General features: G+C 39.6%; 5 protein-coding genes and 2 long non-coding RNA genes across 15 annotated transcripts in view; 4 read left to right on the plus strand and 3 right to left on the minus strand.

The window, feature by feature from the left end:
- Positions 1-212: 212 nt before the first annotated feature.
- Mccc2 (methylcrotonyl-CoA carboxylase subunit 2) lies at positions 213-3872 on the minus strand. 2 transcript variants are annotated; one of them, XM_071697197.1, is made up of 9 exons: positions 3324-3872; positions 2773-3026; positions 2423-2694; positions 2183-2330; positions 1704-2119; positions 939-1073; positions 722-858; positions 576-661; positions 213-510 (listed from the first exon to the last, which is right to left on the minus strand). In XM_071697197.1, exons 1-9 carry the CDS (start codon positions 3435-3437, stop codon positions 393-395), a joined length of 1680 nt encoding a protein of 559 aa, XP_071553298.1. In that variant the 5' UTR covers positions 3438-3872; the 3' UTR covers positions 213-392. The 2 variants fall into 2 exon arrangements, with proteins under 2 accessions (XP_071553298.1, XP_071553299.1); XM_071697198.1 differs by lacking the exon at positions 3324-3872 and having other exon boundaries at positions 2773-2860; positions 2931-3026.
- Positions 3873-4410: 538 nt separating this feature from the next.
- On the plus strand, positions 4411-6531 carry LOC139767673 (uncharacterized). Its single transcript, XR_011717191.1, has 3 exons — positions 4411-5819; positions 5973-6078; positions 6151-6531. It is a non-coding gene; the product is annotated as an uncharacterized lncRNA (long non-coding RNA).
- Positions 6442-10103, minus strand: LOC139767672 (uncharacterized). Of its 4 annotated transcripts, XM_071697206.1 has the most exons (6): positions 9135-10103; positions 8829-8887; positions 8367-8560; positions 7973-8285; positions 7509-7820; positions 6442-7336 (listed from the first exon to the last, which is right to left on the minus strand). In XM_071697206.1, the coding sequence occupies exons 3-6, from the start codon at positions 8467-8469 to the stop codon at positions 7075-7077; spliced, it is 990 nt and encodes a 329-aa protein (XP_071553307.1). In that variant the 5' UTR covers positions 8470-8560; positions 8829-8887; positions 9135-10103; the 3' UTR covers positions 6442-7074. The 4 variants fall into 4 exon arrangements, with proteins under 4 accessions (XP_071553307.1, XP_071553309.1, XP_071553308.1 ...); XM_071697208.1 differs by lacking the exon at positions 8829-8887 and having other exon boundaries at positions 7719-7820; XM_071697207.1 differs by lacking the exon at positions 8829-8887 and having other exon boundaries at positions 7683-7820.
- A 3105-nt stretch (positions 10104-13208) lies between these two features.
- LOC139767674 (uncharacterized) lies at positions 13209-20370 on the plus strand. Of its 4 annotated transcripts, XM_071697210.1 has the most exons (11): positions 13209-13393; positions 15825-16099; positions 16177-16336; positions 17311-17391; positions 17475-17603; positions 17760-18238; positions 18401-18511; positions 18589-18754; positions 18846-19076; positions 19157-19672; positions 19959-20370. In XM_071697210.1, exons 9-11 carry the CDS (start codon positions 19011-19013, stop codon positions 20187-20189), a joined length of 813 nt encoding a protein of 270 aa, XP_071553311.1. In that variant the 5' UTR covers positions 13209-13393; positions 15825-16099; positions 16177-16336; positions 17311-17391; positions 17475-17603; positions 17760-18238; positions 18401-18511; positions 18589-18754; positions 18846-19010; the 3' UTR covers positions 20190-20370. The 4 variants fall into 4 exon arrangements, with proteins under 4 accessions (XP_071553311.1, XP_071553310.1, XP_071553312.1 ...); XM_071697209.1 differs by having other exon boundaries at positions 18401-18754; XM_071697211.1 differs by lacking the exon at positions 18401-18511.
- A 1947-nt stretch (positions 20371-22317) lies between these two features.
- Positions 22318-24470, plus strand: LOC139767677 (type-1 angiotensin II receptor-associated protein). 2 transcript variants are annotated; one of them, XR_011717192.1, is made up of 6 exons: positions 22318-22571; positions 22840-22874; positions 22978-23089; positions 23169-23244; positions 23401-23600; positions 23840-24470. XR_011717192.1 is itself a non-coding variant. In XM_071697226.1 (6 exons), the coding sequence occupies exons 1-6, from the start codon at positions 22533-22535 to the stop codon at positions 23908-23910; spliced, it is 471 nt and encodes a 156-aa protein (XP_071553327.1). In that variant the 5' UTR covers positions 22325-22532; the 3' UTR covers positions 23911-24470. The 2 variants fall into 2 exon arrangements, 1 of the variants encoding a protein (XP_071553327.1); XM_071697226.1 differs by having other exon boundaries at positions 22325-22571; positions 23401-23538.
- On the minus strand, positions 23324-23840 carry LOC139767678 (uncharacterized). Its single transcript, XR_011717193.1, has 2 exons — positions 23694-23840; positions 23324-23627 (listed from the first exon to the last, which is right to left on the minus strand). It is a non-coding gene; the product is annotated as an uncharacterized lncRNA (long non-coding RNA).
- A 214-nt stretch (positions 24471-24684) lies between the features above and the next one.
- The window catches only part of LOC139767676 (transcription factor 12-like), a 115725-nt gene continuing 112826 nt past the window's right edge, over positions 24685-27583 (plus strand). The window contains exon 1 of the mRNA XM_071697218.1: positions 24685-25015. Within this exon, the coding sequence (XP_071553319.1) occupies positions 24934-25015 (82 nt within the window). The 5' untranslated portion in view covers positions 24685-24933. The remainder of the gene's footprint in view (positions 25016-27583) is intronic.

Genomic DNA, 27583 nt, shown 5'->3' on the forward strand with positions numbered 1-27583 from the left:
TCACAATTATCCCCTAATACTCATTAAAAATAAACTACAATAATAAGGAACGTATTTGAAGAATAGGCCGATTTTAACTGAGTTAAAATATACTATTTTCTGTTATTAAAAATACAACGAAAATGCTTCTGTCAGGCAGAAAGATGCATTCGGGAGGAATTATGAAATTATAGATATGTAAGCGTTATTATAAATATAAATCATCAACAGCGTAAAATATAACAAAACATATATTTAGAATGTATAATAGAAAAATATTTCCTTTACAAAATATAATTTTTGTCGCATGTATACATATGTATGTATATATATCAGATATAAAAAAAAACATAAAGCTTAACAATAACGTGGGGTACTTTCAAGATATACTTTCACTCGTTTTGGTACTTGTGTTACATTCGGAAAATACCGAATTTAGTGTCAGATATAGGCGCGTTCAGACTCGCTGACAAACTCAAGCCGAGTACGACTCGCGTGTCCACCGGATCAATCACACCATCATCCCAAACTCTAAAAAATATCAGGATATTCGTTAAAAAAAAAAAATTTTTTTTTATGCAACGACAATAATTTACCTAGCACTGGAGTAATATGGATTGCCTTCTTTCTCGATCTGTTTTATAATTGGATTTTTGAGATTCTCTTCTTCTTCTTGAGTCCACTGCAAAATCGAAATATGTATTTATATCTGCATGTTGAAGAAACAAAAATTAAATCATACCTGTTTGCCTTCTCTCGCACGTTGCTCCCTCGTGATTTGCGCTAATACGCTCGCTGCTTGCTCTCCTCCCATTACAGATATTCTAGCGTTTGGCCAGGAGTAAAGGAAACGCGGGGAGTAAGATCGACCACACATTCCTATTCAGATATTCGTATTATCTTAAATTATCTTTTTCTCTTTTCAGAAAGAAAATATTAAAATAGCTAAAAAGAGATACCGAAATTCCCAGCTCCGTAGGAACCCCCGATTATCACTGTGATTTTCGGCACCTGCGCGCATGCTACCGCTGTTACCATTTTAGCGCCATTTTTGGCGATACCACCTAATTCTGCGTCTCTACCCACCATAAATCCTATATTGATGAACTTGTTTAATTATACAATTGCGTAATACGAATTTTAATACATTAAGGTAGTTCGATGATGAATGGCCGAAGTCAAAACAATGTTTATAATTTTTTTTATTTATATGATAATAAAAAAATAGAATAACGCATCGCAAAGCTTCGTAACGACGTAAAAAGACCATTAGTAAGTAATTTTTACGTTGTAGAATAATATTTTGCCTGAAATAGATTAAAATAAAGTGTGTGTTAACGCGTCGCTTGACTAGTTTTCAACTTTAATTATTAATTTAAAAAAAACTGTACGGTGGATGGTGTTCACCTTCAATTATAGGCTTTCTCACAGTGTCCTCTTTCCATCGATATATATTGTTCGGACATTTTTGGCAAAAGATTTTTCGCAAACTCGTGTTATTCATAGGAAACTATACCTCTTTTCCTATTAGACCAATGTTAAAATCATTAAAACCACTTAATTTTGAAATTTAATATCTTGAGAACGGGACGGTAAATTATCTTTTTTCTAGGCTTAATCGATTCAGGAGAGTTCCTTCTTTCGATATAAAAAATAAAACCTATCACTTTTGGCAAAAGTTGTTTCATCATCGAACTACCTTAACGGTGTTTATATAATTGTACCTGTAATATTTTGCAGAAAGATAAGAGGGATTTTTCTTTGAGCGCAAAGCTGTACAAAGTGAGTTCCCTTTAGAGCACTTTCCGAAAACAATACACCGTTGTTCGCAACTATGCCAACAGGATAGCCGTAAATTTTGGCGAATCCAGTGACCAAGGTTTCGCCGTATTGCGCTTTAAATTCGTGAAATTTTGACCCGTCCACGATCCTCGCGATGACTTCCTTCACATCGTACGGACGTTTCAGATTCGCTCCGACGATGCCATAGATGTCATCGATGCCGTGGACAGGCAGCTCAATGTTTTTACTGATTTTTACATCCATAGACTGTTGCAGATTTAAATCTTTCACAACTCGACGTGCAAGATACAAAGCATGCGTGTCGTCTATCGCGTAGTGATCGGTTACGCCAGATTGCCTACAATTTTAATTATAACTGATTGTGAACATTTACGATCAGTGTAGCGTTTAAAATCATTACCGACAATGAAGCGCGGCTCCTCCTAAGTCTTCTGCTGAAACCTCTTCACCCGTTGAAGCCTTTACCAGTGGTGGGCCAGCCAGAAATATTGTACCTTGATTGCCAACTATAATACTCTCGTCCGCCATAGCAGGAACGTATGCACCACCTACAACATGAATACAAGTGATAAATCAGTACATAAAACAAAAAATAAATAAATGTTGAACTGAATATCGATAATGGAAAATAATGACAAACCTGCTGTGCAACTTCCCATAACCACTGCGATTTGGGCTATCCCTTTGGCGCTCATGTTTGCTTGATTATAGAAAGATCTGCCAAAGTGCATTTTATCGGCAAAAACATCAGCCTGTTTGGTTAAATTTGCACCACCACTGTCGACTAGATATATGCAAGTTAATCTATTTTCCTCTGCAATTTCTTGTGCTCGTAAATGCTTCTTGACCGTGATGGGGTAATATGAACCACCCTTTACGGTACTATCGTTTACAAGTATTACACATTCGGTGCTGAAAAAAAATATTTGGTTGAAATACTGATGTCGAAAGAATCTAAAATGTTGATTTTGTCATCTATGGGTCATATACCCTTCTACTCTTCCGATGCCAGTAATAATTCCTCCCGCCGGCACTTCGTCCTTACCATACATCTCGTAACCCGCCAATTGCGAGAACTCTAAGAAAGGCGAATTCTTATCTAAAAGAGTATTTATGCGTTCTCGAGGTAAGAGCTTTCCTTTGCTTACATGTCTGTCCCTGGCTTTCTGACCGCCACCCTCAACTATCTTCTCCACAGTGTCTTTCAACTGATCAACAAGATTTTTCATTTGCGCGTAATTCTCCTGCAAAAAATAATTACGTTTACAGTATATTTGTAGATAGATACGTAATTTATTCATGTTACAAAATTCAGTACATTTATATTTATAATATATCTATATAGATAGACACGTGATTTGTTTATATTACATAATTAAAGCAAGAAGCACATGTTTAGAAGTTAATATTATTCATAATATCAAAGGTTGATCTTCGTGTATAGGTTTTATAAATTATGACGTTTATATTTTCCTCCAAAGTGGCACAAGTATAGTTACAAAAAAAAAAGAACAGTGAAATGCACAACTGTACTTCCTAACCTGATAAACCGGTGAACTGGTGTCCGGCGTGCTGCCGATGACGGACGCTTCCTCGTGATAAAATCTCACGAAGGGCCGAAAATGCCTCAGCAAATACCGACTCCGTCGTAACATCGTTCATAAATACTTTTTTACCGCCACGAGAGAAATGACAGTCGACAACAATTGACACGTCTCGTAACATGCAAGTCGAAGTTAGTGAACCTACTCAGTGACGCACGTAGAAGAGATTGTTTGTTTCTTATCATATGGGACCCACACGTACACATATGTGTGCGCGATTAGATACGTGCATGACTGGCATTATTCGATGAATAATCGATGGTCGATGTCGATGGTCGCGCGGGGCGCGGGGTTATTTCTAGGCTAGGTCAGAGAGAAGCCTGACTCAGGCTGCGGTCCACTTGCTACGCTTGACGCTACAAATGCTTCGAAGCATTCCTCTTCTCTTTTCTTTCAATGAAGAAAGAAGGAGAAGAAGAACGCTCCAAAGCATTTGTAGCGTCAAGTGGACCGCAGCCAGATTGAGACACGGCTTTCGATAAGTTGAAAATTTTATCGCTATCGCTATCCCTATAATCCCTATCCCTATAATCCCTATCCCTGTCGTTATCGCCTTGCATTGTGTATTGTGTAATGGCTTCTGCACACAGACGCGGAAACGCTTGCCGCGCGGCAAGAAGCGACGCGGTAGCCAATAAACTTTTGGTTCTTACGGAAAAGCAACACGTTGATTGGCTACCGCGTCGCCTCTTGCCGCGCGGCAAGCGTTTCCGCGTCCTGTGTGCAGAAGCCATAAGGGGTTTTCAATTCGTCGTACAACATGAGATGTTTCTAAACGTAGGATTATGTGTTAATGTCCTAATTGCAACTCATTCAGAAAAAATCGTGTACTGTTTAATAGCTCTACGATGGAATTACTGACTCGTTTGATTCAACCGTTTCACTTGAGTGTCAATACAGTAGCGTGATCGAGCGGAGATGAAACATTACGCCCTACTTGTTTCTATGATTTGTCGAGATATTTTTGAGCGAAGAATAATAGTCTCACACGTTTGTTACGAATACCTTTATTATATCGAATTAAATCACGTCGAACGCGGCAAACTTTAATGCAGATCGTAGGCGAAATAGAACAGAATGTAGATCCTTTACCTGTTGGATAGCTTCCTCTTTTGGCTTCTGTACACAGGACGCGGAAACGCTTGCCGCGCGGCAAGAAGCGACGCGGTAGCCAATCAACGTGTTGCTTTTCCGTAAGAACCAAAGTTTATTGGCTACCGCGTCGCTTCTTGCCGCGCGGCAAGCGTTTTCGCGTCCTGTGTGCAGAAGCCATTTGTTCTTTCGTGTCGCTTGAGCCACATTCCTATACTCGCTCTATGCTTGTTTACAATCCTACGACCTTTCAAGGAGTAATTTAAACCGGCAAGCATTATCCGAAAGAAGCACCGTGCGCCGTCTCGCTGGGATAAAATTTCCTTCTGATTGGCTTCTCGTAGCCACGTGACCGTCGCGGGCATAGCTAATGAAACACGACGCTGCACGTCACGTGACTTAGGGCCTAAGCAGAATAGCTGAGTTATAATTTTAAGACAGTGTTTTATGCTTTAAATCTTTGTTTTTAGCAACGCACAATACTGTCTTGTGTCTCAAGGCTTACAATGTTGACACTTTGTACACTCGTTTAAGACTTGAGACACAAGACAGTATTGTGCGTTGCTAAAAACAAAGATTTAAAGCATAAAACACTGTCTTGAAATTATAAGTCAGCTATTCTGCTCAGACACTTACTCTAGAAATCGTACGAGATTCCTTTCAAAACGCGTTCTTTTAAATCGCATGCGTTTTCTTCTCGTATTAGATGCACCAAGTGCGAGCGTCTGTATAAATCCGCGATGTGGCATAAACTATTGCTTTGCATGCAAAGCCGAATGTACAAGTCATACGGATTGATCAGAGAGATTCTGCAAGTAGTGCAATGAGAAAAAATTGAAATCTCAGGAGAACGATCCGGCTGCTAAACAAAAAATGATGGAGAGTGCACGGACTTGTGCGGGGAGACGGATCTGGAGGATAACATTTTAGAAAATAATTTGGACGAGAGGAACACCAGAGAGTGGCGAGGACTAGCCATTTGATTCAGACGACGAGCAAGAAGTATAATTAAGGATCGACGTTTCAGAAGTTTGTGACTTGATGAATACTCGTTCTTACGAACGTATATCTTTCAGTTTCGTAACTTCGAAACCAGATTGTAGAACATCAATTTCGAAGATCTGAATGAGCTCCGGTCAGCCTTATCCGAAGCAGTGAGGCGAGAATTTGAGGCACTGATAATAATAGAGGCGAAAAAGTTGATATTTATATAAGTTAATCTCGTAGAGGACTTGCCGTGGAAAGTAAATTATTTCAGTTAAAGAGGACACTAAGAAAACTTATACCAATTTATAAAAAATCTTTCTTTGATTTAACGAATTGCAGGTTGGTAATAATAAGGTAATTATATACAAAATAGTATGATTAAAATAGTGCAACTAAATTTATTATTTGCGTTTAGGAAGTGTCCCTTTACGTACCCTATAACGTAAAATACGCGCTTAAGTAAAGATCATTCTTTACTAAATTGAATATTATTTGAAATGTATCCAGGAGACTGCCCGTGTTTTTGTGACTATCTGTGAGTACATGAGAAACACTGAAATCTTCCAGGATGGATCTCTCAGCAATTGAATCCGTTGTAGAATACGTAAAAAGTGTGAGTAGCTCGTACACCTATATATAAATATAAATGTGAACATTATAATATATTATTATAAAATATGTATAGGTCGATTGCCACAAGATGAACAAATTTTATCGGCGCTAATATTAACCGGCATTTCTACTTTACAAGAATCAGGCGTCGAAATGAAAACCGTCTATACATCCGCGGCACTCTTCGAGCTTCGATTCCTGGCAGCAGCGAAGAAAAAAATTTTAACCTGCAAGAACTGAAATCAAGAATTCATAAACAGATTTTCGCAGAGATATAGCGAAACGATGCGGGCTTGTCGAGAAAGAATATACTTTAGTGCTTGAAGAAGTAAGAATATTATTGGGCAAAAAGCGCCGAAGCAAGTGTTTTATAAAAATGCAATGTTTTATTATTTATTAATTATGCTGTACACTGTACTATCATTTATTACAATACTAAATATTTTATTGATGACATTTGGATCTCAATTAACATTCACATATAATTCTCTTAATCGACATGTTCTATATTACCAGTGCTTTGTACCGTTCCCTTCGACATTTCCCAGGATTTTGTCCCATTCCGCAGTTTCTAAAGCAAGGGATGCTAATTCCTCGATCTCTTTGTTTAGCACGGTATCGTCCAGATCGTCCTTGCTCAATGCCCTCAGTGGTTCTATTATGTCTGTTTCCATAAGTTTTTTAGCGACGTCTTTCGTATTTTTCATCATATTTAATGCAATTTCGATACCCTTACGTTGTAAGTCAACGTTTGGATTAGTGAATAAGTTGTGTAGGAATTCTAGCGAGCAATCCGGATAGAGTATTTCTTCGCAAGCCTCTTTGCTGACCGCCGTCAGCATCGCCACTGTTCCAACCACTGCCTTAACAGTATCTTCATCCTTGTCCTCGAACAATAATGTAAGATACCCAACTCGATAAGGTATCTGCTCGCAATATTGGACAGCAACTTCACGGCATAATACCAAATTGTTTATGAGTTGTGTGGCCTTCCGTTTCAACATGTTTTGTTATCGTCATGCATATAGTCCTCGATTTTCTCAAATCCTGCCTCCTTGAATACATGTTTTCGCATGCTGTCGTTGACGCTAGCTAGATTGCACAAAGCTGTTAGAGTCTCGCATCTCTCATTCACGGAACACCTCGAATTCAGGAGATTTATGATCGGCTGAACAACCTCCATCATTATCTGACCGGGAAATGCCTTCAGGAGATATCGTGAGTGCCAGATCGACCAGGATTCGCGAAGCATGCTTCTTCTATAAATAAATGTGAATATTTCGTTTTTATTAAACATTAACTTATTTTAAACCTAATTTATCAGATAATTTTTACAAAGTGTAAGTAAAAAAATATAAGAAATAAACATAAAAAGCAAATTGATTTGTCCTAAACTATTAAACAAAAACTATTTCAATTTATCATCTTAACATATAGACGGACGCGTGCGGATATCTTTCCTTCCATTGATTAACCAATTCATTAACCAATTGATTTATATGATCATTACAGAATATGAAATAAAACTCCTGCAGTTTAGAACATTGTTTCAAAATAACGGAACAATTATCAGGTATATCAAGTTCCGCGTCAAAAAGATGTAACTTTTTTAAGTTTTTGCACTGCGCTAGTAATTCCAACCGGTGATCAGTGAGGACAGCATCGAACAAATAAACTTCTTGCAAGTTTTGATAAGAGGAAAGTAATTTAAATAAGCTATCATCAGTAACTGAATAATCGAATCTGTAACAAAAATTATATAATTAATACAGTACTTTAATTGCAAAGAGAAAATTTATGTAACTTTTTCAAGATGCTCGCAAAAGAAGCAAACAAATTTCAATAAAGAATACAATAATGTGTGTTTTAAAAGAAAATGTAGCACACACACTTACAGATCAAGTTTCACTTTTTGTAAATTCTTACAGTTAGCGAGAGCATTAATACCCTGAGATGTAAGATCACGTGCGCACAGTAATGAATCTATTACTTCCAAGTCACGACACGAATTTTCCAACTCTATTAGAACTGCATCGTTTATCCAGTCTGTCGATAACTGACGCATCCGTTGATTATTTTGCAGTATTTTGCAAAGATGTTCGGTTCTTATACCAGTACCATCAACGTTTAAATGTTCCAAATTATTTAGCCCCTCGAGATACGAAAATCCTTTGTCTTCAATTATGTAAGAATAACTTAGATCCAATTCTAAGAAAAATTTGTATTACAAATTGTTATACAATTTACCAATAATCTTGACAATTATATACATATACTATATGCATATACCTTTCAAATTTTTGCATGTCTCTGAAATTTTAAGTAGGACAGGATTTAAGTCGATGCAGCTATGTGTCGTGTAAATGTTTGAGTCACTTAATCTTAAATGCATTAAACGTCTGCCGCAATTATCAAGAAAGTTTACGAAATCATTAACATCAAAGTTGCATCCTGTAAGATCTAATTGTTGCAAATATTTACATCTAAAAGAAAGAACAAAAAAATTACACAATTTAGATTGCTCACATTCGCCAGACTTATGCTTAGTTTCTAAATGACTATAAAGTTATGCCCGATCTACAATAGCTGTAGTAAGCTGTAGTAAGCCTCAAGATGTAAGAAATTGACCAATCACAGTCGATTATTCTCCTCACATTCGCCTGTAATTGGTCAATTTCTTACATCTTGAGGCTTACTACAGCTATTGTAGATCGGGCCTTAAGATTTTCCGAAATGTATTTTTTATCTTACTCAATGTATCTTTTATCTCATTTTCCGATACACGTTATAACATGTTCCACCACGTGGTACTGTGTTTCACACGGTAGAAGAGCATACGGCATACACACGTTCACGTGCACCAAAGAAAAAAAATTGCAAAATTTAAATTGCTTACGTTCGCTACACTTACGCTTACGCTTTTAAAAATGACTAAAATTTTTCAAAATGTATTTTTTTATTTATTTAATGTATCTTTTATCTCATTGTTTGATATAGGTTCCTAACCTAACCTAACCTTGTGACCGAACTTTAGGTATGAGAACGAAATAAACTCACTTTGAGTTGAAATTACGGTCGCCACGTTTATCGTTAGAACGTAGAACGTATGAGAGCCAGCAATGTATACGAAGGCTGCTTATCTTCCTTCCTTCCTGTCTCGTACCAAGATACAAAATGTCCGCTGCTCAGCTTCATGCGTATAGTAATGGCCAATGTCCTCGGACAAGGTCGCGCACTAACACTCGGTTCACGAACGATTTCGTCAAGGATCAGGGTGAGGATTATTTAAATAATTATGATGTATCTCGTTTTGAATTAACAAAACAATCTCTCATCCTCTGGCGTGACACCAACGAGCTGACGTGCCTACACTGCCTACTTCTCTCCGACGGAATCCCGCGTACGTAGTGACCGTCGTTGTACTGCTCGACAATGAAATGTTCCGGGAAACTTTGAAGAAATTCCACTAAATTGGAATAACCGAATTGACGATACGGTATACGGGTCTTCTCCTCATTATAATAGTCTCTCTCTAGAAGCGGTACAGCTGTGGCGCCTTTCCGGGAGACCAATAACGCCAGGATAAGCTGACGGACCTCGTCAAGTTTCTGGTTGTTCATCTTTGAAATCTCTGACAACGTATCTCTTCATGAAAATGAACAATTTCACGTGCCGAGTCTTCGCCCTGCCGCGGTTGCCGGTCGCGCAATCACAACGATATGTATTTACTTCTTGCACACGAATACAATTATGCGTAAGCGATTGACGAATCAAACTGTTCACGGGCGTTACCCGGGTACAATACTCGAACCTCGAAATACGTCGTTAATATCGTGTTAAATTACTCGTAGAACGAACGCTGCGTCAAGACTTTTAATAGTAATCGCGAATCGCGAAACTGTCCTTTCCCTGAGCGTATTTACGATCTCGAATAAACGATATATAATATTGCGCAATCTAGAATATTCTAAGACCGCACTCGACTATACGTCCGCACTCTTTAACGGTTAGGCGAGAAAAGACCTCGCCTCGACCTCGACCCTCGACCTCGGCCTCGACCGCAGTGTTGTTAAGCCCGTATCACACTAGCGGCTCGCGGCCGCGACTGCGATTGCGATTTCGTCTCTTGACCAATGAGAAATGCCCGAATTGCCAGCAGCTTCTTTCTCATTGGTCAAGGGACGAAATCGCAATCGCAGTCGCGGCCGCGAGCCGCTAGTGTGATACGGGCTTTAGACGGGCCGGTTTTTCCGCGCATGCGCGGACCTATTAGTACTGGAAAGAGGTTCCATTAGTCGCCCATACAAAATTGTTTAAAAATTGTGGAAAATTTTAATATATTTAATATACATATATGTATACGAAAATATAAATATTAAAAATTCAATAATCTGTATTTAATAATAAAAAATTTTAGTAATAAAAAATCAGTTAAAAAAACAGGAAGGAAAGTGATATAATTTATGAAATAAAAGAACTTGTAAATAAAAGTAAAATATTTTATTTGGCAGAATCTTATAGAATATTAACATTCGTTGCAAGGGTAAGGAAAACTGCCAAAAACCTTACCAGTATTCATAAAATAAAAGTACATTTTGTTATAAAATGGTATAAGCATTAATATAAAAACAAAAATAATATTGAAATATTTGTTTCATAGAAAATAAAAAATTAATAACATTTTAAAATTACATAAACAGTATTTAAATATTTAATAATCAAATAAAAGTAAAATATGCATTTTAAAACAAACGTATTAAATACTATTAAATAAAATACTATTAAATAACACAAAAATAAAATTTTATTTATTATTTAAAAAAATAAATAATATTAATATTTACTTATATATTAACATAAATAACATAAATAACAAATAATTTCCGTATAAAATGCTCTTTGGTTTCAACTTAAATTCTGAAATCATACAAATGATATTAATAATAATAATGTTTCGGAAACTGGTCCATTCGGGTTTCTAATTCTTCGTCGTCGCTGTACTTTTCTATTGTCACGCATCACAGCAACATAGAAAACTAAAGCCTCATACACAGGTGCGAAGCAACCATCGGGGCCTCGTAGTATTGAGTATGATTTGAATATTTTGCGTGACAAGTAGGAGGTTGCAAATTCGACATTATGTGTAAATGTATTTTTAATTTGTTTCCCTGGATTTGCAACACTTTTGTATTAATTTTGTAACACAAAATTAGTCATTAATAAGTTGCAATAATTTGCGTAACTAGTAGAGGGTTGCAAATTTATATTTGGATAAGGGAAGACATTTGAAGCACTCCGTAAAATTTGCAAAACTTTTGCAATTTTTTCACGCTTGTAAAAAGTTCAAAATAATAATTGTTGCTAATTTTTCACTGTTGCGGACCTTGTCCGAGGTTGCAAACTTAACAGCTTGTGACGAAAAATAATCTCAACGTTTGCAACCAATTTGCAAAACTTTTGCAATTTTTTTGGCAAAATTACGACTAAATAAACAATTGTTCCATCATTGATTTAAAAAAAAATATGTTGCGTGTAACATAGAAGGTTGCAAATTGGTACAGCTGTTCGGGGCAGTTGTAAAAGTTATTCTATCGGTTTGCAGCACTTTTGCAATTTTTTCCTCCAAGTTACAAATAAAAACGTTATTTTATAAAAAATTTCAATGTTGCGCGCCTCGAAATAGGTTGCAAATCTAATACATTGCGGAAAATATTACAATAGACATTGCTTTAAGTTTGCAGGACTTTTGTAATTTTTTTCGCAAAGTTATAATAAATTAACGTTTTTTGCAATGTTTAGCATGTTCCGGATCTCGGGGATGGTTGCAAAATGAGATTTATTGTTATTTCAACTCACCCAATATTCCATCAAAATTTGAAAACTTTTGTAATTAAAGTGAATTGATTGTCTTTAATGACTGGCCTATGACCCTCAATCAGACATTAATGCTTGCCGGTTTATTTACACTCGTTGAAAGGTCGATCATTTGAAAAGTAGAGAAAGTTAAGGGTGTTCGAACAGCACGAAAGAACGTTACGAAGAGGAAGCTATCCGTCAGGTAAAGAATTCACGTTTTGTTCTATTTCGCAGACGGTCTGAACAAAGGTTCAACAAAATATAACAAAGGCTGTTAAAAATAATACGAGATACGTTAGTAATAATCGGGAAAAGAAGCCACACGAGGACACACGAGGTCATTAATAACTCAAGCTTCACGCAAGTAAATTTATCGCGCGTCTCAGATAATTCGCTCGCTCTTATCAGATTCTCTTTCGTCGGGGAAGTTGAATTTCAGTAAAAAACGGTATTATTGAACTGTGCATTTATCTTTTACCCATTATATATATATACATATGAGTAATTAGGCCTGTTCCTTTTTAGCTGAACTACTTTCCAACGTCAAAAGAAAAAGAGGAAAGATGAACTGTGCAAGAAGTTCAGCTAAAACGAACAGATCTATTGTGTCATACATGCTGTGACGTTGCAGTTTCGCTGCATCGTGGCAGCGCCCCGCCGCCGTCACAAGGCGCGGGTTTCGCGCCCGAGGACGGTCCAAAGAGTCGATGCGAGATCTCCAGGGGCATAGTTGAGGCAGTTGAGCGCGTTTGCATGTTCTGATCCTTTTATTTTATTTTGTATCATGCGTGGCGCCTCACCGAGACGAGACACGGATCTTCGAGGGAATGCGAACGAGAAAGGGAACACGCCGGGAGAATCGAGCCGAGAGATCGATCGACGAAAGCGGACCGCGGCGAGGCTCGCGGGCCGACGAGCACAAGAGAGCGCAGGAGGACACTCGCGCGGCGCGTGACACAGCGGCGGACGGACCCGTAGAAGCAGGGCCCCGGGACGTCGGGAATGAGCTTCACCTGCTCTCCTCACCTGCAGACTCCGGGATGGATGGCCACCATTCCCGGACCAAGACGGAGGAGCACGGAGACATTAGCGTCCCGTCCGCTGCCGGGAAAGATCCCGGCGAAATCGCCGCGCGAGCGAGGAACCATCGAGCGCCCTGCGGGAGCCGTGATTGACGGCCCTGCGCAAGGATACGTCGCGAGCCTGCGAGCTCACCCCTAATTGGCCCGCGCTATAGCGTCGAGGGGCCGCGTACGCCCGGGGTGGGGCGCGCTATTGATTCCGCCATCGAGCGAATTTCGGCGAGCACTCTCGGATCTCGGATCGTCCATCGGCAAAGACGCGACTTACTCGTCTTATCCTAGCGCGGCGAATTACGCCCGGCACTTTCGAGCCTGACGACGACGACCGGCCTGACTTTTGATGGCGGCAACGTATCCTCGGGAGGAGGCAGATCATTGGTGAGGAGCCTCGCGAAATACTTTGTGTAAAGCCACGACACCGCTCTCCGGGTCGCGCTCTCGCTCGGGAATAATTCCGGTAATTAGCGTTATTTGCCGATAAGGCGTTGATTTAGCGATCGACAGCGAAAGCGAGAGGCACCGGAATGGTCTCGTGGCCACGGGATCGCGGCCGACGACCGCAAGCCCTTGGAGATCGCGGTTGGTGCGTCCACGAAGAGTTTCAATATCGCGAATACGCCCTTTCTCGCGACTTCCGTGTTCGCGACCGCGTGCTTTGGGGCGTCAGAATGCGTGCCGCGGAGACTAAGGTTTCACGCGCCATTACCGTGATACCCCGGTTCGTTAAGTGCCAATTCATGAGACGCTGAAAATGAGCGTCAACAAGGTGAACGTGGTGATTTCGCTTTGACGCTAGCGTCAAAGAAATGAAGTTGAATTTGTTTAATATTCAGCGTCGTCGCTGAATTATCGTTAATCGTCCCAGTACAATCAAACATAGACTTCGAAATACGTAAAATATTAATTATTTTCAAGTAATATCTTTAAGTAATAATATTTTATGGATATATATATATACAATATATAAATAAAAGATATTATTTTTGAAGATTTTTGCTTGCTGAAAATGAGCGTCGAGCGTCAACGTGAAAAGGCACCTTTAGGATATTATTCGCGTTCGGTTGTTTCTCGCGTTAGAATAATTGCGTTCAGATGGTACTTGCTTTAGGATATTATTCGCGTTAGAATATTATTCGCGTTCGGTTGTTTCTCGCGTTAGAATAATTGCGTTCAGATGGTACTTGCTTTAGAATATTGTTCGCGTTAAGCTGGATATACACTTAGCGAACGAACACCGAACAAACAGCGAACGTAAACGTTTGTTGTCATTATTCAACAGATATAATCAAAAATTTCAAATTGCTACATGCAGCAAACATCGAATCTGGTCGAATTCTAGTATTTGGTGCAATCGAAAGAAAGAACAAATAACCTAGGAGCAAAAACGCGAATATCTGAACGTTCGCATTCGCTGTTCGTTCGCTAAGTGTATACCCAGCTTTAGAATCCTATTCGCGTTCGGTTGCTTCTCGCGTTAGAATAATTGCGTTCGGATGTTACTCGCGTTGAATTATTACTCGCGTTGGGTTATTACTCGCGTTCGGTAGTTTCTTGCGTTAGGATATTAGTCGCGTTACTAGTTGCGTTAGGATATCACTCGCGTGGGATGCCTAATGGCGTTAGACTATCACCCGCGTGAATTATCATTTTGCGTTTGAATGTTATCCTTTCCGTTTGCGTCAGATCTAGTGTTTCGTGTCCTCGTCTAGTCCGTGTAATCGCGTGCGATGTTCCACGTTACGCCTAGCGTTCTGGCGTTAGATATTGCGTCGTCGTGAGATTCTCACGAACATTGTACCCCGTAGTAAGGGCCGTGCGATCATTCGCGTTAGGTTTAGGTCCATTGGCGACAGAATCCTTTCGCGACGACAATTGCGTTCTCGCGCGCCGAGCGTGGCGCTGTACAGTATAATTCGCGTTCATTACTCTGGATTATTATTGCGCCTTGGGTTCCGTTCTACTGTGTTTAATTCAAGTTCGAAATTAATGTTTATCTAATCTTGTTAACTAAACCTTGGTAATATTATCTAATGTCTGACCTAGTCCGTTTCGTTTCTGAGTTCCGCGATCTAATCGTTCTCTTTAATTTTATTGTTTATTATTTACTCTATCATTTACAATAAACCTTGTTCTTAATATTCATTAAATGTGCGAGTGTGTGATTTAGGCGTCGCCCCGCCGAATCTTGCGCTGCCCTTCATCAACCCCGCCCATAACCGTTAGGTCGAGCTGGCCGATCTCTCGCACACCGGATTCCTTGCGTTTTGCGTTTCTTTCGGGTGTTTGCGATCTTAGCGTACTTAGTGGACGCGTGTCTACGCGTCTGGCGCCCAACATTACAATTTCGTGTCGAATTGCCGGACTGTGCGAGGAGTCGTCGGAGAGGCCCACCATCCTTCTCTCCCTAACCCTTTTGATCCGTCGTGCGCCTCGGGCGCGAAAAAGACGTGACAATGCATATAATTATTTCCCACTCGGCATGTAATATTTCAGAAACATTTCTGCAACATTCTAATGTTTCTGAAATATTAGATGCCGAGTGGGTTAGTAATAATTTCATCTTCTGTGCTTTTTGCATTTAAGATAATACATATATCAATAAGAGACACGATATAAAATGTCAGAGTCTTTCTATGTTAAATCATAATGCAACGTTGCATTATGATATATAATGCGATATATATATATTATGATATATATTTTCTTATGATATATCCTTACATTACCGGCAATTGTGCCGGTCTATTTACACGAAACACATATCCGAACTATAACCCAAATGATCTTTACTATCTTTTTTTAATTACAGTTGACCGACCGAGAGCATGATTCAACCGAGTGGATCCACTCACAAGGAGCGATGTTCTTCTACAAGAATTTAAGTCAACTTTTAAGGAAATGTGTAACAAAAATCAGAAGAAATTCTTCCGAAAGCCTTCGGTGGAGAAACTGAAAAAAATGATCATGGAGAAACTTAAAACGGATAAGTACAGTGATCCGTACGTCAACGACGTGTGGATGATGTTTGAGGATGCCAAGCTCTCTAGCCGCAAGACTTCACAAGCCTACACAGACATCACCGCGGTAATATTTATCTGACGACATTATTACAAACATACTTCACGTGTTCGTGTATAATTTACTCTTTTTTTTTAAAACAGCTCTCGGAAGAGTTCGAGCAGAAGATATTATAGATCGCGCAATGTAAAATTTTGGTTATTGTTGCGGCAAAAAGAACACCTTTAACCCGCAGTTGCTTTATTGCTACAAGCAGCGCTGCACGATACCTAGGGATGCAAAGTATTACTCGTATCAGAACAGGTCAGTATACACAGTAAAAATCCAAACGATGTCTGATGTCTTTCCACAATCTTTTGAAACCAAAATCGGATCCGAAACAGTTAGCCATTCCCAGGGGGAATTGGTACATCGGATCACCCGTGTGAAGTTAGCCCCCCAACTTAAAAAAAATTAATTTTTGTTAGCTCATTCGATTGCTTATCGTTTGCACATGTATGCATATTTTAAATTTTCGTTTGCACACTTCTAGTAAAAAAGTTATTAACAAAACAATTTTTTAGACTTCTTAATATCACGTTTCCCATGACTTCCATCCTCTTGTTTTCTATATGGAGCATTCTTTAACCATTGTCCTGCATATGATGACAAATCCGCCACAGTTACATTAGGTCTCTTGTTATGAATTGCACCTAAAAACGAAATAATATTTTAGGTAAGATTGCTGAACACAAGCAAGAAATGTTTAAGGAAAAAGTATCTTACTCCTGTAAAACACATATATACGAATATTCAATATGTAATACTCACCTATAATCACTTCCCATAATAATAATTTGCAAAAGGGTTTCTTTTGGTTGCCATCGCCTCGAAAATTATATTTACACGCAAGAGAATTAGTAATAACTGCAGCCATAACTGCATATAATACTTCATTATCTTTTACTTTACACTCCTCTTTGGCTTTAACTTTCAGTTGTGCAAAATAATGTACCTTAAAGATGAAAGAAAGACATCACTGGCTGAGTTCAGTAGAAAAAGCAGCTTAACACATTTTATGCCACGTGGGTCACCGGTGACCCTGAACTTTCGATCTTTCAGGCCGTTATGTAATTATTATAGAACACAACTATAATGAACATACTGAGTGTGTCAATCACCGGTGACCCATGCGGCATAGAAGACAAATGACATAAAATTAGTTCGGCATGGTGTAAATAAGAGTGCAATATTGCATGCACGTGTAATTACGAAAAAATTGGTCTTCTTTCCGACAGATACATTTTATGTGAGAAATGTTTCAACGACATTCCTGGTGACACAGTGACGTTGGGAGACGATCCAACGCAGCCTCCATCGTAAGTCATATCAAATAATTAACCCGTGTAATCTTATTGTTATCAACCCGGTATAGTTTATAAGACGTCTCTGTTCCTCGTAGTGCCTTCGAAAAAGGACTGTTTCTGAAAATGGAGAATCACTTAAAATTGGAACCTTTTGTAACCTGTACTTTCTGTGGCAGGAGAGTACACAACATTTGTGTACTCTATATAGAAGAAATCTGGGGAGAGTAAGTAATTCTCTTTTATTCTACTGCGAATTAATTTGAATTATGTTTTCTCGCGATTAAAATAAAATGTTCGCGTTATTTACTGTCTGCAACTTCCAGATTTGAGAAAACTGTGAAATGTACTCGTGTACTTAGAAGTTACTTTTCCTTTGACAGGTTCATCTGTAACAATTGTTTAAAGGAGGAGGGACCGAAACGCGAAGAGAATAAGTTCAATGCCAAACAATTGCTCGTAACGAAACTCGGCACGCATGTCGAGACGCGCGTGAATAATTTCCTGAAGAAAACGGAAACGGACGCCGGTAAGATTGTGATCAGAGTGGTCGATTCCAGGGACAAAGTGGTCAAGGTCAAACCCGGTATGCGCAGCAGATTCGTCGAGAATGGTGACATGCCCGGCGAATTCCTGTATCGCGCAAAGGCTCTATTTGCGTTCCAGGAGGTCGACGGCATTGACGTCTGCTTTTTTGGTATGCACGTGCAGGAGTACGGAAGCAAATGCAAGCCGAACACCAAACGGATTTACATCGCGTATCTGGACTCTGTCCGCCTAAACTTCATCTGGTCTGAATTTCGAACGGCTGTGTATCGAGAGATTCTTCTTGGATATATCTCGATTACGCGAAACAACTTGGGTAGGTTTATTATTACATTGGATGTTATGTAGCGCGTAGCGCACAATTGTTCATATATTTTTTTAATATACATAAAATTCATACCTTAATATATTGATATTAAGGTATGAATTTTATGTATATTAAAAAAATATATGAAACGAGGAAAATGTGAAATTACAGATACGCGATGGTTCACATTTGGGCTTGTCCACCTTCCGAAGGGGACGATTATATTTTCCACCACCATCCCGTAGATCAAAAAATACCAACACCTGAGAAATTGCAGGATTGGTACAAGAAAATATTGGATGAGGGAAAGACAGAATTCTATTTTGAGACAGAAATACAAATGAAACTTTTGTATGCAGGACATCTTAGAACAAGCCAAGGAAGACAGGCTTTCGTCCGCGGCGGACTTACCCTATTTCGACGGTGATTATTGGCCGAACGTTTTGGAAGAAAGTATTAAATTAAGAATTAGATCAGAAAGAAGAAAAGAAACGTAAGAAAGCAGCAAATGCAGCGGCAAACGCGGTAAGTTGTAGAAGATAAATGTCCCTATTTGCACGCAATAACCGTCTTTCTCGTCTCATGTATTTATGTCTTCGGCTTTGTATCTCCTCAGATATCTTCGCTGTCTGAAGACGCGGAAAATAAGAAGAAGACGAAGAATACGGTAAAGAAAAAGGCGAAGAAATCTAACAAATTTAAAGAGAATCAAAGGAAAAACAGCAAGAAATCGAATACTTTTCAGACTGGCAATGATCTTACCACAAAAATCATTGACACTATGGAAAATCACAAGAAAAAGTTCTTTGTGATTAGGTTGCAGAGCGCTCAAGCAGTCAGTTTGAACGTAAGTTTTTTTTATATCTTACCGATCTTTCTCCTCCCTGGAAGCTTGGTTTATGCGATTATTAATTCTGATCTAAATAGGATGAAGAGCCTATCCAAGATCCCGATCCCGTCATCAATTGTGATCTAATGGACGGCCGTGACGCATTTCTCACAATGGCAAGAAAGAATCATTACGAGTACTCATCTCTTAGAAGAGCGAAGTTCAGTTCCATGTATATGTTATATAAATTACATAATCAAGGCCAAGACAAGTTTGTGGCTGTGATGAATACGAGCCCCACTGGACCTGTAGCCGCAATGCAGGCTGGACAACAGATTTCACAGCAGATGTCACAGCAGACACTGCAACAGCTGATGCAGCAACAGCAGCAGCAGCAGCATCAGCCTCAACCGATGGCAACGGGTGCGCAAATGCCGCGGCAACCAGGCGTGATGGGACCGGTTAGACAGGTCGGTCCGCAGGCAAGCAATATGCAGAAGCATGCTCCTCAACAGTTGATGCAGACTCTCAGGAGCCCACATACGCCCGGCCAACAGAACCAAATACTCCAAATACCCAATCCACCGTTGATGGCCGCCTTTATCGACCAACGAGTGAGTTGTTTAACACTTAAAAAAAAAATATATATAATATATATATATATATATATACCAGGGATTATATATATATATATATATATATATATATATATATATATATATATATATATATATATATATATATAATCCCTGGTAGGAGAATACGTCAAATGACGTCTTAATAACGTCTTAATGACGTCATTAGACGTCATTAAAACGTCTTTAGACGTTATTCTCCTACCTGGCATGTATCCATATTATTACACAGATTTGATTACTCTGTGATCTTCTTAATAAATAGACTGCGCTTGTTCATCAGCAACAACCTGGTCAGCATGGTGAGGGAGTCGGCGGGCCATTGGATCCTAATCAACCCCAACAACAACAACAACCTGGTTTGCAGCATATGATGTCCCAACACCAGCAGCAGCAGCAGCAGGGCAGATGCTGCAGATGCTGCAACAGCAACAACAGCAGCAGCAGCAGCAGGACAGAGTCCAAATACTCCAAATACCCAATCCACCGCTTATGATTATTTTCAAAAGATAATTCTTATGCGCTTCTAATTTATCTTTCAATAAAATATTTAGCAATATAATTATATATTTACCGAAAAAGATCTTTACAAGAGTAAAATTTTAGATAATTTCTCTTTCTCTAATTATTTAACTTATCGAGATGAAACAATTTTAATAAATGGAAAATAATTATTATGATAAGAAATAATACTCACCCCAAGGTTGCTCCGTCGGGGCCCGATGCCTCTCCCAGGCCTCCTCCTGCTCTTAGGACGTCAGGCCTCCTCCTTCTTCGATCTCCTCCTCTCACCGCACAGGACACTCGCGAGAAATTTTGTCGCGATCCTTCTTGCAGCACGGTGATCACGCATACCATAAAAGACGATAAAGAGAGAGAGGGAGAGAGGGCTATTAGATATTTAACATAAAATATAAACATAAAATAAGTTACATGTAAGATATAAATATTCTCGATTGTAATTGGTTGAGGATCAGTTTAATATTTATATCTTATATATACATGTATCGATAAATATTAACTTATTTTATATATTTTTATTGTAATAGCCCTCTCACTTTTTCTCTTTCCGACACTGCCGATAAAACATCATTTTGGTGCGCGTCCGTACTACATCTGCAAATGGTATATATACAACAAAATGATGTTTTATCGGCAGTGCCGCAGGCCTATCGAGAATCTCGAGCGTGCGCACTGCGCGTCACGACAGATTTTGAATCGCGGTCAGTTCCAGTTGCAGAACGCGTCGCAGCTCCGGCCCGGAGTCCGGCTTGCGTCGTTCCGTATTTCTCGCGGTCGTTTGTCGTTCAGATGTGGACCTGGCGCGCCAGAATCTAGCCAGAATTACTGGCGAGCGACTCGCGAGGCGTCGGGCGTTCGTCGCAACGTATATCGAACGTAGCCGATCGCTAGATAGCCGCGATCCGCTCCGAAGACCCGGCATCCGCGGCAGCGTCTTCCATCTTAACGCCAATCCGCTCGTCGAAATGCGGCGAAAGTGCGATGCATGATGTACGGTCATCGCCAGGTACGAATATATTCTTTCATTTTTATTTACTCGCTTAAGTTTCAACATTTCGAAAACTGTACATTGCGCGTCGATAAATCCCGAATGGCGGTCAATGCGGTGAAACGCGCCGTGATTTTTGGGTCGGAAACGCGATTTCGCCGCCGTATTACTCCTGATTGTCTGAACTCCGAAAGCGAATCCTCGGCGCGTTTAAAAAATTGTTCATAGACACCGACGTTATAAAATTGTGATGCTACGCACAGATATCGCGATTTTAATATAGTGATCTGCTTATGTACACGCCTGATTCGTACAAGAATTTTTCATTTTACTATCTTACATATGCAAGTACGGGCGGATACAATTCGGATTAAACGGATCTCTTCCAAGCCTTGTTAACAATTTATTTTATTCTTATAGTCAGAAATCTTGGAGATTGTTCTCTCGCACTTGTATATTTTACTTTGCAGAAATTACCGTTTTTGTGAAAATTAATTCTGCTTTTATCTTTTGTCATCTCTTTATGAATTAAAATTGTTTTTGTTATTATTTTATTGTTTTATATATAAATATAATATATATTTCTTTTTATAATTCTTTTTAATTAGGACAAGTTTATAATTTTTGGTCCAAGAATGCTCTAAAAACTTTAGCTACATTATTTTCATATGTTATATATTTTTTATATTTTACAAATTGTAGATATTAAAAGATGTACTTAACAATAGTAACAATTAATGAATTAAATAAGAAAGAGCTCTCTCTTAAATACATCTGATTTATTTTTAATAAGAGAGATGGGAAAAGAGAAGAATCAAGTCTTATCTTTTTCTCTCATCTGCGCATTGTTTAAAAAAAGGAAGAAAAAGTCTCGGCGTTCTCCATCTTTCTCTGTTTTTCTCTCTCTCTCTTCTCTCGTCAAGATATTTTGACTAAGATATATACAGCTAATGCAGTCTTGATACTTACCTGACACAAAATGGCAATATTGATTGGATGATTATGAGAGTTTTAGATATTTAATTTTATGAATTTTAGAAACAATGTTACGAATTTTCTTTTTTAGGTGGAGCGATTGCGTTAGATGGCAGCAGCTGCGAAAGACACTGCTGCACAGCTGATATATGACAATATACGCAGTAGTAGTCCGAGTAGTTGCAGTAGTCGCAATACGTGCGCTTCATGTTGTTGTCAAATCCAAGTTGTAGGCGGAAAAAGCAGATTAGATATTTCTTTGTCAGCCAGAGAGATATTTTTTAATCGCAATTCCAACTAATCTGCCATTTTTTTGTCATTATTAAGCACAGAGGTTACTGTCGCGCGACGAAGATGCCTAATCTAACCAATTTATCCCATTTTCCTTTAAAGGTATGTAAAGGTAGTGCCAGCTACATTCTTTTCTGTTTCAGTGTGTGCGTTTTCAGTGTTTTCATCGATACGGCGTGATATTGTATTGTACTTTCTGCAAATACGTAACACTTTACTGCGAAAACAAATTGACATTTGCGTGTATATATGAAGCCATAATTTATTTCCGTTTTGTGATTGATAGTTAAATTTATAAATACTTATATAAATGTTGCATGATAATTGAACAAAGGCGAAAGGATATCGTTTATTATTATATTTCTTTCAGATCATATTTGCAATTCACTTGATGCTGGTAACATGGTAAGGACAGCATTGGATTCTTCTAAAGTGGAGAAATTTTATGTATTTGTAAGAACCTGTACTTGTATTATAATCTGTGTCACATATAAAATATACGTTACAGGGGTATGCAGGGATATTGGTGTCCAAAATCTGTATTGTTCTATAATTTGCTATTCTTTGTTTGTATATTTTGGGCTGTTCATAGCGTCGAATCAGACGAACCACTGCAATTTGTAAGTTATTAAGGGAGCAAGAGGAAAGGACTTATTTTTTTTTATTTAGAATTGGTCGTGATTATATATTGTTTTACAGGCATTTTTCATAAATGTACTCTCTATATTTCTCGATGTGATTACGTTAGCAGTCTACTATCCATCAGAATACAACCGTGAGTATATATATCGAATATATTATATGTATATATGTCTTTCGCATTGTTCATTAAAGAAAAAAGCAAATAGGATAGGTTAGGTTAAAATTGTTTATTGATCTATTCTATACAAAAGATGTAATCTGTCTGTAGTCTGATTTCACTAACTTGTAGATGCGTCTGATAAGTTTAGCGCAGCCCTTATGATCATAAATTTGATCGTACGTCCTATCTCGAGTATATACCTGCTGCGAATAGGCCAGGGGAGAGGTGGCAACTTAGCCACAGTATTTGCACCGAGTCCTGCCATGGGTCAGTAAATCACTGGCTACGTGTCTACGCTTTTGTAGTGCTTCGACGAGATCTGATTTTAAGTATGTGCACGTACGCTTTACTGCAAACTATAGTTACTCTGTGCATTATTAATAATCAATGACTTTTAGTTACCTAGGTTTCTATGTACCTACCAGTTATGGCACTTATTTTACTGCCAAACTGCTTTCTCGCCCGCATTTATGTTGCATGAAAGTGTAATGTGCCGCAGCAGCAGTTCCTGCTTCTCAATGATTCTGCGAAATTAGACTGTATGTTATTTCGTCCAAATTATTTACAGGTTACGGCAGGCAAGATTACGAAGAAATTTCTCATCCCGTCCCACAGAACTCCGATTTTGAAGGGGTTTAAGATTGAAACAGAGATTGTTCGAAAAAGCAGCTTTAAATTCATGCAATATACACATGTCTGGCACTGTAAGGAGACAACGTTTGTGACATAACGATATTTTAGATTCTAATTTCATAAGATTATTAATGCTATATTAGCATTGATAAATAATTGTTTAAATTTTATAAGTTGTCTTACATAATGTTTTATATCGCCAAAAATCAAAGATTATATGTTATTTATTCATGTTAATTTTCTATTTTTTGGTTGAATTTTATGCAATATGTTAAAATATATATGTATACAATGTTTCTATATTTTGTTTAATGACACAATAGCGATATAACAATGGCTATATTATAGAGGCATTAGTTACTTTAATCAACTGATGATTATATTTATGAATTATGATATTACTATCGTCTATTTAGCGAATTAATCGAATACAACGATTTAAATCTCGTGTATTATAAAATTTCTACACAGATCGCTGTACGTACCTAATATTTTTAATATATTCAGAATCTATTCTGTATAACTATTTCTACTATTGACTTGTGAATAAAAGATTTTAATGCAAACATCGTCGAAGAAAAATCGTCCTGAAAGAATGATTGCCGACAAATATCCATGACAATCGTTCCATGTCTCCGTCGAGAAACCGAATTCCCTATCAAATTCCTTGTTTAGAATTTATTTCTAAAAGTAAAAAAGAACATGACTTATAATTTTCTTCGCAAAATCACTCGTTTGACGTACTTATGTGTATATTTCTTTACAGTGTACAAAATTTGAAGTCGGGATCGGCGCGATTCGAAAACGGCGCGCGGGTGCCGCGACGGCGGCGGCGCTCGGCCACGGACGCGCGGCGGCGGTGGCGGCAGCGTCGCGGGTATAAGAGCCGCGTCCGTGAAGCGGCGCGCTTCAGTAGTGTGGGTGATTGTAGCGGGAGGAGGGTGGCTCCGCGCGCGGCCGCACCGCGAAACCGTGCCCACTCGCCTCGACCACGGAACGTCCACTCGTTTTCACGTCTCGTGCGAAAACATGGCGGCCAGCGACGACGAGCCGATGCATCTCTACGAGGTCTTTCAGAACTGTTTCAACAAGATCGCCAACAAGCAGCCTGGTGAGTGTGCGTCGTCTGTAGTGCCCGTGTCTCCCCTCGCGCACGGGATACCTTGCGCCGTGCGTGGCCTGTGCGGAAGACGAAAGCGACGGACGTCTCTCCTCTCCGTCTCCGTCGCCTGCTCCGGTGTCTCTGTGTATCTGGTGTTCTTATCCGGTGCGGCGTGCGTATTTAACGGCCCGTCGGCGTCGAGACGCCGGTCGATCGAGCCCGCGATCGCGCCGAGGATCGGCGCGTCGGACGATCGTGTCGTCGACGGCCGCCAGGGCTACCTCTCCGCTCTGTGTTTTGGTTCGCTTGTCAGTGCCCTGGACAGTGCTGCCCCGTCGACGGCAACTAGCGACGAGAGCGACGGCTCTCTGCCTCGTGTTCCCCGCGTTCTGATCACCCTCTGCCCCGACGCCGACGATTTTCCCTCCGTCGGCGCGTGTTCCTCGCCTCCTTGCCGTGCGTCGCGGCGCCGCGCCGGGATGCGAACAACATAACCTAGACGCGTCAGAGAGACGTCCGTCGCCGTACGCTGCTGTCATGTGCAACAGTGTGAGCGATGGAGCGACGTGTGCGTGTGTGTGTATATGTGTGTATGCGTGTATGCATGTGTGTGAAGCGTGCTCGTATGAATGCGCGAGGGTGAGCGCCGATAGGGAGGCTTCCGGGAAAAGAGATGATCGCCGTCGCGATGCTCCGTTCCGCTCTCGCCGATCTGTCGAGGCTTATATACGCTCGCGTTACGCTCGCACCACGTGCCGGGACGCCACCGCGATTGTACGAATCGTTAGTGGTTAATCGCTCGGATGTAATGCGAGAGTCCATAAATCGAATCCTTTTTCCTCCTTTCTCGAGCCTCTCTTCTCTCTTCCTTTCTCTTCCTCGCTCTTCCTCTGCCTTCCTCTCGCTCCCTCGGCAGTCAGCCTCCGCGAACGTTTTTCTTTTATTTCTCGCTTCATACACCTGCCAGAGAAACAGCCACGGAGCGATGCGCCGTTGCGTGCCGCGGAATCGTGCGTTACCTCTCGAAAGCGGTTCTCATCCATCGACAATCTTCGATTATCGCGGCACGTGTCAAAATTCTAGCCCCCGCTAGTCTTTAAATATCTAATATTTGACAGGTTTTGGTAGTTTTAATATTTGGTGGTTTTTAAATGTTTATTATTTGATCACTTCTACTGTTATTTATCGATTAAACAAGCACTTGATAAAGAAGATTCCAAGTGCTGCAAATAATCTTAGAATATTATATCTATTTATTTATTTTAGGGAAAAATATATCTAAAAAATATATTGATAAAATCTTTATTTCTATTTCATATTTAAATATCATAATTGAAACCATAAAAAAATCGAATATTTGTATCTTGCTTGCTTATATCAAGCTTGCTGCTATATTTCCTCGATTTGTTTTTCAAATAATGGTACAATTACTGTGTATTTGCTCCTAGTTAGACGACGTCGAATTATTCACATGGTATTACGCTTTTTGAAACCGCGAGATTCCCACGTTAATTATCGCCGGGCGCACAAAGCAATTACGAAATTACGATTGAGAGAGAAGGGCGCGAGATGTGTTGCGCGGGAATCCGTGGCATTAGTTGGTAACTAAGTCTCAAACGTTTGTTTGGTTTGAGACGCTGTTTGGAAGACGACGGTGCCTGTAGGGCCTCCCGTATAGGCTAAGTTCGGCGCAGCCGAGCGTCTCGGAAAGACCGCAAAAACTACGTTTTAGAACGTCTCGTCCGAGGCGTTCCCATATTCCTTTGAAAACGCTGCGGGAGCTCTGCGCCGGCTATTCGGTATAAATATAATTTATATCGCGGCATTGCGTTTGCCATGAAACTTTTTAGGGCGGCAAATGTGAGAGACGGCGCGGGAAAAGGGCAACGTACTGTCGTAGTTAGCGATCCCTTGCGCGCAGCGGTTTACAAAACAACGTTCTGCGTAATTTTACGAGACGCTCGAAACAATGAACAATCACCCCGAGTTACGTTTCGTTAAGTACTGCAAATGATTATATTCTCGGTAATATTAAAATGATAACAAGATATTTGATATCGCGTCTATCGAATGCCTTCACGTCGGGAATATTTTAACGATAGAAGATTAAACATCTCCGTTCTCGCCGATCGAAGAACCGTTGCGGCCAGGATCGATGGGGCTCGTTATTTACGCTCGAATGTTTCTACCGGGTGTCAGATTCGCCGAGTCTCGTTTCTCATAATTTGATAAATATGAGACAGTTGACTGTCGTCGGTCCGTTTCGGCCCGTTAATCTCGACGATTGTCGTTTCGCGTCGAACAGACCTTCGTCGCGGATCTTACTGCGCCGCGGTCGTTATTAAGGCTCGTATTACTTTGCGTACCATACTTAACGAGCTATATTACGACGGTCGCGAGCCTTTAATTCACGGCACGATCGCTCCGTATGCTATTTTGCAAACAGTTCGTATTAAATTTCGGTCTAATCGCAAGCGTAGAGGATAACAGTTGAAGAATTGACAACAGACTTATATGTAATTAATAATATTATTAATAACATTCTATAAACGTTTAATAATAAAGTTCTCAGTTTTT

This window comes from Temnothorax nylanderi, unplaced genomic scaffold (assembly GCF_030848795.1).
Source record: "Temnothorax nylanderi isolate EJ_2023f unplaced genomic scaffold, tnyl_v1.0 TNYL_tig0011_pilon, whole genome shotgun sequence".
Classification (NCBI taxonomy): Eukaryota; Metazoa; Arthropoda; class Insecta; order Hymenoptera; family Formicidae; genus Temnothorax; species Temnothorax nylanderi.